Here is a 16,851-nt window from a genome sequence, read left to right as displayed (position 1 = left end):
CTACGACAATCCTGTGTTCGCTAATCCCTGAATCGGCGTTGTTAACTCAGGATTATTTGTTCTTACTATTCGTGTGGGCTCATGAACTAATTGCTCGAAATAATTTTCACAGAATGCGTTTAGCACAATTTCGGATGATATTTTATGCGTATCTCCGGAGTTAAACAGGTATTTTTGCCAGCATATGGAGGGTAAATTAAAGTCACCACCAACCATTATTGTATGAGTCGGGCACATGTTTGAAATCAGACTCAAGTTTTCTTTGAACCTTTCAGTAACTGTATCATCTGAATTGGGAGGTCGGTAAAAGGCTCCAATTATTATTTTATCCCGGTTGCCAACAATGAACTCTGCCCATACTAACTCACAGGCAGTATGTTCTTCAGTTTCGCGACAAGATATACTACTTCTGACAGCAACAAACACGCCACCGCCAAACGTGTTTAGCCTATCCTCTCGGAACACCATTAGGTTCTTCGCAAAAATTTCGGCTGAGCTGATATCCGGGATTAGCCAGCTTGCAGTGCCTATAACGATTTGAGCATCAGTGCTTTCTACTGGCGCTTGGAGCTCTGGTACTTTCCCAACACAGCTACGACAGTTTACAACTATTATACCAATGCTTCCTTTATCTGCGTTTATCCTGTGTTCAGCCTGCACCCTTAGTGACTGGATCCCTTCTGAGCAGGAGCAGAGATGCTATAGAACGCGAGAGATGGCTACTAGCTCTGCAGTGAAAACACTGCAGCCAGTTGGCAATGAGCGTTGTTAGCAATGATCCCCAAGAGTAATAGCACAACCAGCTCGACCAGCAGATATCAGATCGTCGATATAGACCACGTAAGGGCCGAGAAACGCGGCAAGAATTGAAATAAAGCGGTGGCGGAGGGCCTCAGAAGGGACTGAGTCCTTTGGGACCTGTGCCAACTCCAGCCGAAGGCATGGGTGGAGCACAAACCTCAGGAGTATACGTAAAAGTGCCCAGAAAAGAGGTAGGAGAGGGAAAAACTATAGCCCAGAGGACGAACCTGGACGCAAACTGAGATCGTACACCCAGACCGAGGGCACCGTTCGGGAAGATGGATGACCGAGTTGGGGAACAAGTCCTTGTGGCCAAGAGCTGGAAGCCGTGCATGATGGCCGAAGCTGTGTCCTGTGGATAGCGCCCTGTAGCTGCCGTTCAGCAAACAGAATGCCAGTGGAGGTATAGTACAAGCAAAAGCCATCAACATACAAATAAGCCAATATGGATGTTCCTACAGCTGCAGCAAGCAAATTGATAGCAACTAAAACCATGCAGACACTCAAGACAGTGCATTGCAGGACCCCATTCTCCTTCAGTTGGGAGGAACTATGGGAGGGACCAACTTGCATGTGAAAGGAACTGAGCGACAGAAAATTTGGAATAAATATCGGGAGGAGGCCCTTAAGGCCCCACCCATGAAGCATGGTGAGGATATGATGTCGCCATGTTGTATCGTATGCCTTTCGCATGTCAAAAAAATACGGCAACCAGATGCTGACAGCAGGTAAATGTCGTACGGATGGCAATTTCCAGGCAGACCAGATTATTGGTAGCAGAGCAGCCCTTATGGAATCGCACTGGGACAGAGCCAGAAAGCCCTGAGACTCACGTAGCCATCTCTGGCTCACCATTTGTTTGAGCAATTTGCACACAATGTTGGTGAGGCCAATGGGGTGGTAGCTGACCACCTCCAAGGTGTTATTGCCAGGTTTCAACACGAGGATGATGAGGAACTCCGCCATTGTGATGGGAACTCACCCTCTACCCAGACACGGTTTAAAAGGTCTAGGAGGCGTTGCTGTTAGATCACCGAGAGGTGTTTTAGCATCATAGTGGATGCAATCTGGTCTGGTGGCCGTATCAGGGCAAGCGGCTAGGGTACCCTGGAATTCCCACTGACTGAATGGTACATTGTACGGTTTGGGAAGGTGCATATGGAATGAAAGGCTCTGATGTTCCAACCACTCTTTCAGGGAGCACAAGGCCAGCAGGTAATGCGTAGAAGCAGAACACTGAACATAATGCTCTGCTAGGAGTTCTGCAATCGTGTCGGAGTCAGTGCAGACTGTTCTATTCAAGGAAAGCCCAGGTACACTGACGGGGTCAGATATCCATAGTGCCACCTAATCTTGGCCCAAAACAGCCATGGGGAGGTACAGACACCAATGAAGGAGACATACAGTTCCCAGCAATCTTGCTTCCATCGGTTATTAAGGCGGCAGTCTCAGGCACGGATCCGCTTAAAGGCAATGAGGTGTCCCCATGATGGGTGCCACTTGTGATGCTTGAGGGCCCACCTGCAATCTCTAATGGCCGCAGCGATATCAGGGGACCACCAAGGCAGAGTCCACCGCCAAGGGGACCTGGGAGAACAGGGAATGGCAGATTCCGCTGCAGAAACGACCCAGTGGTGATCGAGTGAACCACCTCATGAATGGTGTCATCAGAAAGATGCTCAATAGTGGCAATGGAGGCGAACGAGTGCCTGTCAGCCTTATTCAAAGCCCTTCTGGAGAGGTGTCCAGGTGAGTGACGCTGTGGCAGTGACAGAAAGATCAAAAAGTGGTCACTACTGCACAAGTCGTCACGCACATTCCAGTGAATTGCAGGTACAAGGCCAGGGCTGCAGACCAAAAGGTCGATGGCTGAGTACATGCCATGTTCCACACTGAAAAGTGTGGAGACACCATTATTTAAGAGAGAAAGGTCGACTTATGCCAACACTTGCTTAACGACAGTGCCTCAGCCTGTTGCCACCAATCCACCCCACAAAGGATTATGGTCGTTAAAGTCGCCAGTAACAGAAAAGGTGGTGGCCATTGGGCTATCACCACAGCCAATACATGCTGTGGGACATCACCATCCGGTGAAAGATAGAGACTGCAAAACAGTAATAAACTGAGGCATCCGCAGCCTAACAGCGGCAGCCTGTAAAGGTTTTTGAAGAGGTACGCACATGCTGTAAAGAGAGTTAAAGATGTAGATGCAGACTCGACCAGATACCTTCTCATAAGCTGTCTGATTCTTACAAAACTCCGGCATCCATGGAAGGTGGGGGTTCGAATTACTGGAAACCAAGTTTCCTGGAGAGCAATGCAGAAGAACGGGCCAAGACTGAGAAGTTGTCGGAGTTCAGCCAGGTGGTGGAAGAAACCGTTGCAATTTCACTGAAGAATGACATCATTCACAGCCGAAAAAGGAGTGAAGGGATTGAGGAGGCAGATTACACTGCCGACTCACCTACTGCCACTGATGTAGAACCGGAATCTAGAACCATCACAACTGAGGCAGAGGTGACATCTAGGTCTTCAGAAGACACCAGAATCTCCACTTTAACCTCAGATGCAGAGCTGGTGGGTAGCGCTGATGGGCTGCCACTGGAATTTCCTTGGTCTTTGGAGTCTTCTTTTCTGACTTCTCCCATTGCTCCTTTGTTTTCTTTGGCTGGGAGGGCTTCACAGATTCAGTCTTCGGAACTGAGGAGGATAGTGAAGCCCTACAACCAGCTGCTTCTGTGCACTTCAGCCAGTGGTCAGGATCATCCTTCCCACTAGGAGAAACCTGGGCAGGAAGGGACCCAAGGGACCCCTTCGGAGCATGGCAAGCCCACCACAATGGACTGGCTACCATTCTGAATATCTGATGCAAAGAAGTCCATGGTCGACGTTGGCACAGAAAGTGACACCGTATAGTGCACGGCGGAAACCACACCCAGGAATCTATCCTCGCCCAAGAGATGGAGGAAGAACGAAATTTGCAATGCAACGTCGAGAAAGTGGGTTAAAGATCGCAATGCACAATGGACACGATGCACCAGTACGGCTCTCTTCCCCAATTGGCTCGCACTATGGGAAAAAATTTAAATATGCAGGTCAAACCCTACAGGGGACCATTACATGAAGTCTGAAACGTGTGAGACTCCTTTTAGTCGCTTCCTACGACAGGCAGGAATGCCGCGGGCCTCTTCTAATCCCTGGACTCACAGGGGGGTACAGCACGCACCTCTACATATAAGCACCTAATGAATTTGTCGTAAGAACTGACACGTCGATAATGAAACACTGTACTTTACTATACAAACAAGAAAACCACAGGAATCTAACATTTATCTTGGCATATGTAGCTCAAGTGGAACCTTTCCGCCCCCACCATAGCGAAAAATCAACACGTACAAATCGGAAACGCGATATCAGATAATTCCTTTCAGCTATATATCTCAAACGAAGTCCTCGATATCTACAGTACAAATGCAAAAAGTACCAGAAACTTTACACAGCCTACAGAATACACTAGCAACCCACAACACCAAAACCCCCAACAAATCGAAAACTAAACGTCTTCTCTATCCACTACGTAAATTTACGTACAACTGAAATACCATACATCTGAACACACAGACCTAATGAAGAAAACGCATTTGGCTTAACAGTACTACCCTCATCAATATATCCCTCAATAAATCCCACAAATTTCCTCTTACAAAAACTACAAATAAACCGTAAACATATCGTCAGCGAGCTCATTCCCACCTCAAACCGCCCACAAATTATTCCTCCCACACCTGTCAAGTAACAGATTTGTCGATGTCACCTGCAACCCCTGGCCTAACCAACTTCTCCCTGTACTTAACATACGTTGAACACGCTTCCCTACATAAAGAAAAGCAATGTTGCACTCCATACCATTCTCATGTGCCCAAAAATAAAACGTAAGGAACACTGATTTCCTCATGGCCGATCTAGATTTCTCGAACCAGGTACCATGCTGAATCGATACCCAGGCGTTGGCGCTAGGATACATCCACATGTATAGTTCCCTTGTCAATTTCATCCACTGCCCCTCCCCCCTCACCCAAGTATGACACCTGATATTCTGCTATTAACCCAAATATCTGCAGAAACTTTATGATCGACGTCATGCCGTTGTCCAGAGCAGCACGTAACAAACAACTTGCAAACTTATGGGTCATATCGATCCCTAACGATGTTGTTGTTGTGGTCTTCAGTCCTGAGACTGGTGTGATGCAGCTCTCCATGCTACTCTATCCTGTGCTAGCTACTTCATCTCCCAGTACCTACTGCAACCTACATCCTTCTGAATCTGCTTAGTGTATTCATCTCTTGGTCTCCATCTACGATTTTTACCCTCCACACTGCCCTCCAATGCAAAATTGGTGATCCCTTGATGCCTCAAAACATGTCCTACCAACCGATCCCTTCTTCTGGTCAAGTTGTGCCACAAACTTGTCTTCTCCCCAATCCTGTTCAATACTTCCTCATTAGTTATGTGATCCACCCATCTAATCTTCAGCATACTCCTGTAGCACCACATTTCGAAAGCTTCTATTCTCTTCTTGTCCAAACTATTTATCGTCCATGTTTCACTTCCATACATGGCTACACTCCATACAAATACTTTCAGAAACGACTTCCTGACACTTAAATCTATACTCGATGTTAACAAATTTCTCTTCTTCAGAAACGCTTTCCTTGCCATTGCCAGTCTACATTTTATATCTTCTCTACTTCGACGACCATCAGTTATTTTTCTCCCCAAATAGCAAAACTCCTTTACTACTTTAAGTGTTTCATTTCCTAATCTAATTCCCTCAGCATCACCCGACTTAATTCGACTACATTCCATTATCCTCGTTTTTCTTTTGTTGATGTTCATCTTATACCCTCCTTTCAAGATGATGTCCATTCCGTTTAACTGCTCTTCCAAGTCCTTTGCTGTCTCTGACAGAATTACGAAGTCATCGGCAAACCTCAATGTTTTTATTTCGTCTCCATGGATTTTAATACCTACTCCAAATTTTTCTTTTGTTTCCTTTACTGCTTGATCAATATACACATTGAATAACATCGGTGAGAGGCTACAACCCTGTCTCACTCCCTTCCCAACCATTGCTTCCCTTTCATGTCCCTCGACTCTCATAACTGCCATCTGGTTTCTGTACCAATTGTAAATAACCTTTCGCTCTCTGTATTATACCCCTGCCACCTTTAGAATTTGAGAGAGAGTATTCCAGTCAACGTTGTCAAAATCTTTCTCTAAGTCTACAAATGCTAGAAACGTAGGTTTGCCCTTCCTTAATCTAGCTTCTAAGATATGTCGTAGGGTCGGTATTGCCTCACGTGTTCCAACATTTCTATGGAATCCAAACTGATCTTCCCCGAGGTCGGATTCTACTAGTTTTTCCATTCGTCTGTAAAGAATTCGTGTTAGTATTTTGCAGCTGTGACTTATTAAACTGATAGTTCGGTAATTTTCACATCTGCCAACACCTGTTTTCTTTGGGATTGGAATTATTATATTCTTCTTGAAGTCTGAGGGAATTTGCCTGTCTCATACATCTTGCTCACCTGATGGTAGAGTTTTGTCAGGACTGGCTCTCCCAAGGCTGTCAGTAGTTCCAATGGAATGTTGTCTACTCCCGGGGGCTTGTTTCGACTCAGGTCTTTCAGTGCTCCATCAAACTCTTCACGCAGTGTCGTATCTCCCATTTCATCTTCACCTACATCCTCTTCCATTTCCATAACATTGTCCTCAAGTACGTCGCCCTGGCATAGACCCTCTATATACTCCTTCCACCTTTCTGCTTTCCCTTCTTTGCTTAGAACTGGATTTCCATCTGAGCTCTTGGTGTTCGTACAAGTGACTCTCTTTTCTCCAGAGGTCTATTTAATTTTCCTGTAGGCAGTATCTATCTTACCCCTCGTGAGATAACCCTCTACATCCTTACATTTGTCCTCTAGCTATCCCTGCTTAGCCATTTTGCACTTCCTGACGTCTGTATTCCTTTTTGGATGCTTCATTTACTGCATTCTTATATTTTCTCCTTTCATCAATTAAATTCAATATTTCTTCTGTTACCCAAGGATTTCTACTAGCCCTTGTCTTTTTACCTACTTGATCCTCTGCTGCCTTCACTACTTCATCCCTCAAAGCTACCCATTCTTCTTCTACTGTATTTCTTTCCCCCATTCCTGTCAATTGTTTCCTTATGCTCTCCCTGAAACTCTGTACAGCCTCTGGTTCTTTCAGTTTAGCCAGGTCCCATCTCCTTAAATTCCCACATTTTTGCAGTTTCTTCAGTTTTAATCTGCAGGTCATAACCAATAGATTGTGGTCAGAGTCCACATCTGCCCCTGGAAATGTCTTACAATTTAAAACCTGGTTCCTAAATCTCTGTCTTACCATTATATAATCTATCTCAAACCTGTCAGTATCTCCCTAACGATAAAGACATAAAAATTAAATTTCATACCACATGACAAACACCAGCCCAATCATATCTAACAAAAACGCCAAACGCATAAACCTCAGAAACCAATAGACCGTAACAACTCGCTGGAAGCAAAGCACGAACTTCCGGCTCGACGTAACCAAACTGATTACAAAGACGCAAATAAACCCAAGTTGCCAAATTGACTACCGCACGTTACACAAACGGCTCCACACAACATCCACCACCAGAGTGCGCCACCAAATACACCACGACATCTACAAACACGAACCACTCAAAAGCACCATGACAGTGACATCACACAACACACGAAACTATTGCGCCAAAGCTCAGATCAGAAGTGTGGAATGGGATGCTTCCAATGACCCAACTTGTTGCTTTTGTGGCAAAATCGACGCCTTGTGATGTTAGAGAAACGTCTACATCTACAGCTTATTTCGTGTCTTTATAGGTTCCTGACTGCTTGTAAACGTCAGTTTGTTCACGCCCGATGAGCACATCAGCCAAGTTCCTATGGTTGAAGTTTCTCCACTGACAGTTGCAGTAATTATGTTGGAATTCACTTCAGTATTCATTATTCAATGGGCAACAATATTTTGTAAGCGTAAAGCAAATACTGAAATGTCATCAGCTATATAGTCTCCTGACACCCCATACTCAGAATTCGAATGCTTTCCAAGTAATCTGAATTTGCGAATTCCTGAATTATTGCTGACAAAAATAACTTGAAATAAGTCGTATGTATTCTTACAGAGTACAGTATCTTCACACAGTAACGAAGCAATAAGTTAGGTTTCGAATTGTTTCTGTTCATTCTTCACTTAAAATGTAGCCGCGGTCTGTACGGCTCCCTCCGGTGGAGGTTCGTATCCTCCCTTCCGCATGTGTGTGCGTGTTGTTCTTAGCGTAAGTTAAAGTTATATTAAGTAGTGCGTAAGCTTAGGGACCGATGACATCAGCAGTTTGGTCCCATAAGACCTTAACACAAATTTCCAAACTTAAAATGTACAACTATCTTCTAAGTGAAGCAAATGAGTGTAAGGCTCAGAACAAATACTAACCTAACAAGAAGTAGGTGTAACCAGTACCGCAAACCGAAAGTTAAGCTGATAATTGTAAATGTCGTCTGTTATTAATAGCTGTGGATACTGGTTATCTATGTATTATTTTAGGTACAAAATATTCACTTTATTGCTTAGACGGTGAGGATATCTGTTTGATATTGGGTCAAGTGAAATTTGAAGGATTTCATCTGTTGGGCGTATCTGTGTTACTCTCTGTCTTTGTATGGCTTCACTATTAAGATTATCATATACCCCTCCCAAAGTCTCTTAGTTCTCTCCGTTGCCACAGAGCACAGCAGTTTCCTTCCCCATACTTTCACACAATCCGAGCTTGTGCTCCTCCTCTAATGACTGACATCTCGACGGGACGTTAAGTCCCATCTTCCTTCCTTATACGGGCCCTGCGGCGCACGCTGCAGCGCCTGAAGATACAGGTCTCATCACTTGCAGTGACCGTCTCCAGGAGGGAGCGAGTTACATTTCAGGTTAGTTTAATACTTCGTAGCGGCGCGTTTAGATACATTCACACTCTCGACAACTAATATCAAAATTAAGTAGTTGATTGGGTGCCTCTTCATTGACATACTGGCGCCTGGCGCTCTACATAAGTGATCGTTAGCGATGTATGATGGTCAAGGCAACTCGTAAGTTCCTTGTAAAAAGGGTGGTGGGAGGGGAGGATGCGCGTATTTCCGGTGGCCCGACCGTGGTTCGAGGCCCATGAGAAAGACAGTCCGTTGCGCAGCATATGCCACAGCACGTGACCCTGCATGGCTTCTGAGTGCCAGCATCGGTCTGCGGCAGAGAGCGAGTAACTGTCTGAGACGAGTTTCGTAACCCTTGAATGTACGCTAAAATGTACGCAAGGTTTCGATGGCACACGATAAAGTGAAGACATACAGCGGGTACCTTTTCAATTACATATTGATTTCCCTAGGGACCAGCACGGAACCGATGTTTCGCAAAGTGTGACGAAAACGCCAACTAGTGCGGCGTCATCGAAAATGAAGAGAGCCTTACACAAAACACAAGGCATTTATAATCAGAAATGTCTGTCCACATGCACCAAAATCCTCTCTACAACACTGTAATCAAACCTGAGGTGCTATACGCCAGTGAGACACTGATCTTACACACAAACATTATCACACTGGGAAGAAAAATCATTAGGATAATTAATGGTCCAAAACTAACGGACAATGGATATAGGATTCACTCCAGGGACACCATAGAGAAGTTCTCCAACATCGCAGCGGAAATCAGAAAGAGGCGACATGGACACGTAAGCAGACTCCCACAGATCAGACTCACCAACAGAATTCTCAGGAACATCTAGAGACCCAAGACTACTACACCTTGGATGACAAGTCAAAATTGATCTGGCAAGATCTCAGATAGATTCAGCGGACGTCATGGACAAAGGCGTCTAAAGACACAATGTGTGCAAGTGGGAAGTGATGCCTGAGAAAACAGCACCTAAATCCCAAACGCCAAAGTGGACGGAAGAAAGAAAGATAGCCTTTTAGTAATAAAGCGAGATATATTCATTTTATATAAAGGTCATGCTTATTCTGCTGTCTTCTCAATAGTGTTACTCATATACACACCACAAGTCTGGGAACTTTATTAAGTTTCTTATAAATAATTTCCCAATCCACTAAAACCTTTCACCTGTGATCGAATTTTATTAATGCGTGTAAAAATTGCACAACGGGGGCTCAAAATCAACTGGTATTTGGGTAACGTAGATAAATTTAATTGATATTAGGCAAAAACTTTGTCCCTTAAATTTGTATGCGTAAATTAATACTGGGTAGTGATCTTGAGCCGTGTTGATATCGAGCAGCTTACGTTTTATTGTTTAATGGGATAATTTAGCTTTGCAGCTGTCAATGGTTAATATAAAACACTGTTGGGTATTGGCTGGTAAATATACACCCACGATAATCCACTTTAGGAACGCTTTACTAGTAGCTTTTGCACGACATTTCGGTGTGATGAAGGTAGCTGCGTAACATGCCACAGACTCTTCGAGAAACTCAATGTATTATGTTGTTGTTAACCTTATCTGTGTGCTATTTAGTATGAAACTGTTTGTTTTTGTGTTTTTGCCGAAGCAATACACACGTATCACTCCTAAACTAAATCCGGACTCATTCGAGAGGAACACTGAAACATTTCATTATTACCTACAGCTTACCAACAATCTCTTCACTGACGGATGGATAGATTCCATACAGCTCTGGCGAGCTCGCATAAAATCCCCAAGCCTACGGGACGCCTTCATCCAGATCTCTTTATACAGTATACCATAACACCACCCTAGACCGTAGGCAGTTCTACACATCATTGTCATTGGCAGCACACACATCAACCACAGAAGATTCAGAACTTCTGTTGTAGGGTGCAGAGCCTTTTGGAAGCAGATTGGTCTTCCAGTCTCTCATCTAGAGTAATAACGGCGGCAGTGTCTGTAAAACGAAATTCAAATTGTCTATCTGACATTGAGATTTTCACTAAAACAAAATGGCCGTTGTACACCAATTACTTTTGATTCATTTCGCCAGAGATTACCCCAAATAACTTTTCAAATCAGCAGCAACTTGTATGTTATTTCGTTAGTAACGATGGTCCAATGCCTCAAAATTTGTGTAACATACTCAAATCACTCATCTGAAATCATGGACACTCAATGGACCTGAGAACATTTTACAGACTTCAACGGCATAGTGAGTTTCTCTAAGTTTCCACGCTACATTTATTTTATTTATTTATTTATATCCCATAAATCCAATACTGCGAGAATTATTACAAAAAATACAAAAGGAGTACATAAAAGTACCTCTTGCAAGAGTACATGTGGTATAAGAGAAAATACACATTAATAGGTATAGAAAAAAGTACATTAAAAATATGGTACATCTTAATAGCCAAATAAAAAACACAGTAATGTTAACAGTGATTGTGACTAACGTAATGCACAATAGCACATCAAATTGGTAAATGCAAAATGCAATGATATCTTGTGAGTTGAATTTAGCAATACACTACAGACAAATACGACCGGTTTCATCCGTTTTTACTGCATGCTAGGGTTGGTTGGTTGATTTGGGGAAGGGGGGGGGGGGGGGGACCAAACTGCGAGGTCATCGGTCTCATCGTATTAGGGAAGGATGTGAAGGAAGTCGGCCGTACCCTTTCAAAGGAACCATCCCGACATCTGCCTGAAGCGATTTTGGGAAATCACTGAAAACCTAAATCAGGATGGCCGGAGGCGGGATTGACCCGTCGTCCTCCCGAATGCGAGCCCACTGTGTTAACCACTGCGCCACCTTGCTCGGTGCATGCTAGGGAGTTACAAACCTACAGGCTATTACATGTCGAACATATGTAATTGTGCCTTGAGAACACCGTGTCTAACAAACTGTTCGTTGTTTCTTTTAAAAAACCGTTATCTGCATGTAACACATTTCATTTTGTACGACCAGAATGTAGCCTTGTTACCTGAAGAAAAGGAACTGCAATGATGCCCTCAGCGCGTCTTACACAATTAACACACTGTTCTGCACTTTTGTCTTAGTCACTATTAATCTGCTGCTACGAATACGGAAAGATTAAGCATGTGCGATTTTCCTCTTTCTTTGTAGCTCTTGGTGAGGCTGTAAGACTACGTAATAACGGTTTTCATAAGAGAATCTACTACACTCTCAGCTTATGTTTCATTTCATCTGGATTTCTAATCTACACGTTTCTTCATCTCCTATTTAATGAACTTGGCGTGCTGTTTCATCCTTGGATATATGTCTGCGACATTTAGTTTATGGAGCATCTAGTGCTAAAACACCATTTAACTATACATTTAAGGTATTCGCAACTTCAAGCGTTTCGTTTCCATTTTCCATTCTGTGTTTCTTAATCTTTAACTGAAAATCTTTCGTTCAAAATATGTGAAAATCATCATGTCTAGTTCTGTATCAACAATTCTGAAGTCATCTAACAAAACAATTCTTAATTTTTAGTATAGGGGGGCTGATGACCTCAGATGTTGAGTCCCATATTACTCAGAGCCATTTCAGTATAGGGAAGACAGAGGAGACCAAATAATTTGGTTACATTTGCACTGAGCTATGTGCATTTGGGAGCAATAGGCATAACCTACGCTTATCCTAATATATCTGGTAGTTTGTTTCTCGCATATCGCAATAACGACGTTATTTTTCAGTTAATGTTGTTGGACCGTATCTGATCTGTAATAAATCATTTTATATACCAACATTTAACGTTTCGAATATTCAGTTGATACAGAATGGCTTCAATCCCTCTACGGTTTACGTCGACAAAACTAAAATGTAATCGTACTATAAGCGTAACGTGGCGCTAGTTTTTGAAAACGTCTTCCTACATGGATGTTGAGTCATATGGGTTCTGGTGGTTGAGTTTCCATATGCCCTCTCCACGGCTGTTTAACCCGTATTTGCATGAACATAATAACTAATTATAGAAGTAACTCAGGAATGTAAAGTATGAAGTGTGTTTTGTTCATAAGCTGGCAAATAACAGACTCTCGATGGATACAGAAACCTACGAATAGCAGATTTCAGTTTCGCATTCATTTTGATCACAGATAAACTACAGTTGGACTCGTTTAGTCTGAGTGCTCAATGAATTTACATTAATTTCGGATGCTGTTTTTCTTTTTAGCTGAATTTTCTAGTTTAATAAATAATGACAGGAAAAGACACACTATCGGAATCAAACAGTTCAACATGGGAGTAGCCAAGAAATACAAGATGCCCTGTAGACAAAAAGAAAATCCTTTTTCTCTTTCTTAACTGTACAGAACAAAACACATATGAGTAAAAATATGTTATACTGACATCTACCTGCTCCGTGAGTAACGTAATGAAGTGTTGTGGTATAGTCTTATAGACAGAAGTTATTTCATAATTATTGTTCGCCGTATTACGATATTTGCAAAACAGCAAGTTCGTTACCGGTCGTGGGACTCTTTCTTATCCGTCTTCGTAGGCCTCTTTAATCAATGACCACCATATAAAAATTTCACTATTCGTACTCAGGCTGATTATTCAGTTATTGTGTGAAGATTCTATACCCCGTAAGACTGCCAGGATCTGTTCAACTACTGATGGTAAGCAAGAATGACGGAAACGGCTTTATTCAAAATGCCTTCACAGCATTCTACTTCTATGTATGGTTGTCAGGAGGACACTAATGCTAATTATGTACAACGAACTTGTGTAAGACGTAAGACTTGCACATTGGTTCATGAACAGAAAATTGAATACCAAGCATAACGACCACTACTACCAATAGATAATCTCTAACGGCAGAACCGAAGTAATAATAGCTTAATGATATCTTTCGAGATACTTTCACTAAGTGGATGTATATAAGTAGTGACATACCTCTAAAGACAGTCCTACGCTTCACATGCAGAAGTTCCACTAACATTACAAAGGATCCAGAACCGAGTTTTGGGAGTCGGCGTTTTTCACAAAATCAGCAAAGCAAACATTTCTTATGGAAGCATTCTGTTATTGACACGACACAGCTGATACCAGTATTGGTTGTTTGGCTTTGCATGATACCTGACGTCACAGCAGTTCGTTCCCTTAATTCACAGTAGGGGGCACTGCAGCGCGATCGCATGGTGACGTCACAGACAGAGCACATATAAGGAGAGGAAGAGGGCGCTGTGCGCTATTTGATCGTTGTCCGCCATAGTGTGTGGTAAGGTCAATGCAGAAATGGAGCCTTTCTACTCGCTGTTGTCTGTGATGGGGCTGGCGGTCGTGTGTCCGTCCATCTTTTGTTTCAACTTAGATATCATCGGCAGCCTACCACCAGAAATCGCGATAACCATCTTGAGGTATGTTTCTTTATAATTTATCAATGTAGTGTGACTGCCAGTGCACAATGTATCGAGATAGTTACTGGTAACATTCTCGTTCGTGTAATGTCTTCGTTATTCAGAGGGATTCCTAATTACTTTTCTGTAATGTATTTTCCTCAGTAGCAGTTGCTTCGGAACTGTCATTAAAAAAGTGATGTTGTGCTGACAGTATTCAGTTAACCCTTGCTGCCTAATGAAGCAGACGAATTACAGGATGAAAAGTTCCACCGGAACATCTAATTCCGTTTGGAGAAATTGTAGCTGACAACTCGTCGAGGGTCACTTAGTATTGAACATGAACGAGTGGTAGTAGTTTGATTGTGGTAGTTTCAGTTCTAACGACTTATTCCTTAGGTACTTAAACATAAAACTGCGTGCTGTACGCTACAAAGCTACCCTTGAGATTTCACGTAGTGTTACGTTTACCTTCGGTACAAGTGTGTAAATCTCCTTACAAAAAAAGAGCTCATACTTTTGAATTGATATTGTGTCATGAAGACGATTGAACCTAGTGATGCCATGAAGGTGGGAGATGTTTCATCATAGTCACTTACGTGGATTGTGTACCGTCGTGATTGCAGCCATTCGTGTTGTTAGTAGCAGTTTCGACGTTCGCAGTGTTTACGAAATGCGGTGGAGACTAGAAGCTTCTCGTCAATACAAAACCTGATAACCACTTGGTGTAAGGTGTAGTTTGTATGTGAAGCTGCGAAGTTAAGTGTGAGTATGTAATTGTAATCAGGCTATCTGTTTATAGGTGAACACTGCTTTCGTGTGGTTTTAAAATGTTCATATTTCAATTAACGTTGTTCTATGTGCATGCCATTCTTTTTGTTATTTTTTTATTTTTTCTCCTTTATTGGGGAGCTTAGTACTACCATAGCTTAAACTGAACTGTACGCCATGTTTTCCCCAAAGTATAATATATCCACATTTGTTTACATATGAGTCACGAAGCGAGTGGAGCTTGCTAATTAAATGTATTTCAAGAATTCGTCGGAAGTATTGGCGGCCGCTCAGCTATGAACTGCACTAACTTTTGCAGAAATGATTTCTACGTGTTTAGATTTTCAAGTGACACAGAATGAAGAACTGTATAGGCCATAAATTGCCAGACAGGCAACTGGGGACCAGTACATCGCGTTCAATTGTGTGTTGTACGTATATGTGAATGAAAGTGGTTATAAATATGAAACTAACCGTATACAATTGCGTTTCTTCCCCCGGTCGATAACTTTACTGAAGCAGTTCGTCTCAAGATTGTTAGATTCCTGAGATATTTTTGCAAGTGACAAAGTGAAGAGTAATATTTGTGATATGTTCCCATAAACATACATACTCGATCCGAATAATACTTAATCCCGGTTCTTATATGGACGAGTGATAATTTAGATAATTTTATAGCGGTTAGATCATTGGGAGAGAACTTGCAACTCCATAACCACCATATATGAAGGTATTGGTACTTCTCTTGTTTGGTATTTACGAACTACCACACAAGTTCGGGCCCATATTTCTATAGTCGTGTAACATATTTCTAAATATCCCTCTACACAGTAAATACTGTCTGACAGAATTCACAGATAGAATATCAAATATTTTATAGGGCAAATTGTGAAAAGTTGCGTCAATAGTTTAGCCACCCACATTGTGAAAATTGTGGAATAATGTGCGTTTGGGGGAAATCTGGCGGGTGATTCAGCCTATTTCGTAGGAGCCCTAGATGTGGTTCGTTGGGTTCATGTTCCATTTTAGAGGATAGTTACATCTACATTTATACTCTGCAAGCCACCCATCGGTGTATGGCGGAGGGCACTTTACTTGCCACTGTCATTACCTCCCTTTCCTGTTCCAGTTGCCTACGGTTCGCGGGAAGAACGACTGTCTGAAAGCCTCCGTGCGCGCTCTAATCTCTCTAATTTTACATTCGTGATCTCCTCGGGAGGTATAAGTAGGGGGAAGCAATATATTCGGTATCTCATCCAGAAATGCACCCTCTCGAAATCTGGACAGCAAGCTACACCCCGATGCAGAGCGCCTGTCTTGCAGAGTTTGCTAAACATCGCCGTAACACTATCACGGTTACAAAATAACCCTGTGACGAAACGCGCTGCTCTTCTTTGGATCTTCTCTATCTCCTCCATCAACCCGATCTGGTACGGATCCCACACTGATGAGCAATACTCAAGTACAGGTCGAACGAGTGTTTTCTAAGCCACCTCCTTTGTTGGTGGACTAAATTTTCTAAGGACTCTCTCAATGAATCTCAACCTGGCACCCGCCTTACCGACAATTAATTTTATATGATCATTTCACTTCAAATCGTTCCGCACGCATACTCCCAGATATTTTACAGAAGTAACTGCTACCAGTGTTTGTTCCACTATCATATTCGTTACGCACAAATCAAATAATTACATTTAAGGAAAATTAAAATTATTAATTTTTTCATTTGTGAAAATCGTTAGATATAACAAAAAAGATAAAACATAGAGTTGTATTCACTATTGTAATCTAACGTTCGCAATCTGAAACTTAAAGGAAGCTATGTTTGAAGGTTTAAATGTCAGCTGGTATTCTGTGTCATTTGTTTACTGAT

At 42.5% G+C, this 16,851-nt stretch overlaps 1 protein-coding gene across 2 annotated transcripts in view; it reads left to right on the top strand.

Moving 5' to 3' along the window:
- The window catches only part of LOC126299325 (uncharacterized), a 136,732-nt gene that overhangs the window by 107,761 nt on the left and 12,120 nt on the right, over positions 1 to 16,851 (top strand). Inside the window, exon 1 of one of the 2 annotated variants that reach the window (XM_049991154.1) lies at positions 14,084 to 14,228. The exons of the other annotated variant lie outside the window; for it this stretch is intronic. Within the exon in view, the coding sequence (XP_049847111.1) occupies positions 14,107 to 14,228 (122 nt within the window). The 5' untranslated portion in view covers positions 14,084 to 14,106. Of the gene's footprint in view, positions 1 to 14,083; positions 14,229 to 16,851 lie in introns of those variants that run through there. 2 annotated transcript variants of the gene reach the window in all.

The sequence above is a fragment of the Schistocerca gregaria genome, chromosome X, assembly GCF_023897955.1.
Source record: "Schistocerca gregaria isolate iqSchGreg1 chromosome X, iqSchGreg1.2, whole genome shotgun sequence".
Lineage (NCBI taxonomy): Eukaryota > Metazoa > Arthropoda > Insecta > Orthoptera > Acrididae > Schistocerca > Schistocerca gregaria.
This window is presented reverse-complemented; position numbering and strand designations above follow the sequence as displayed.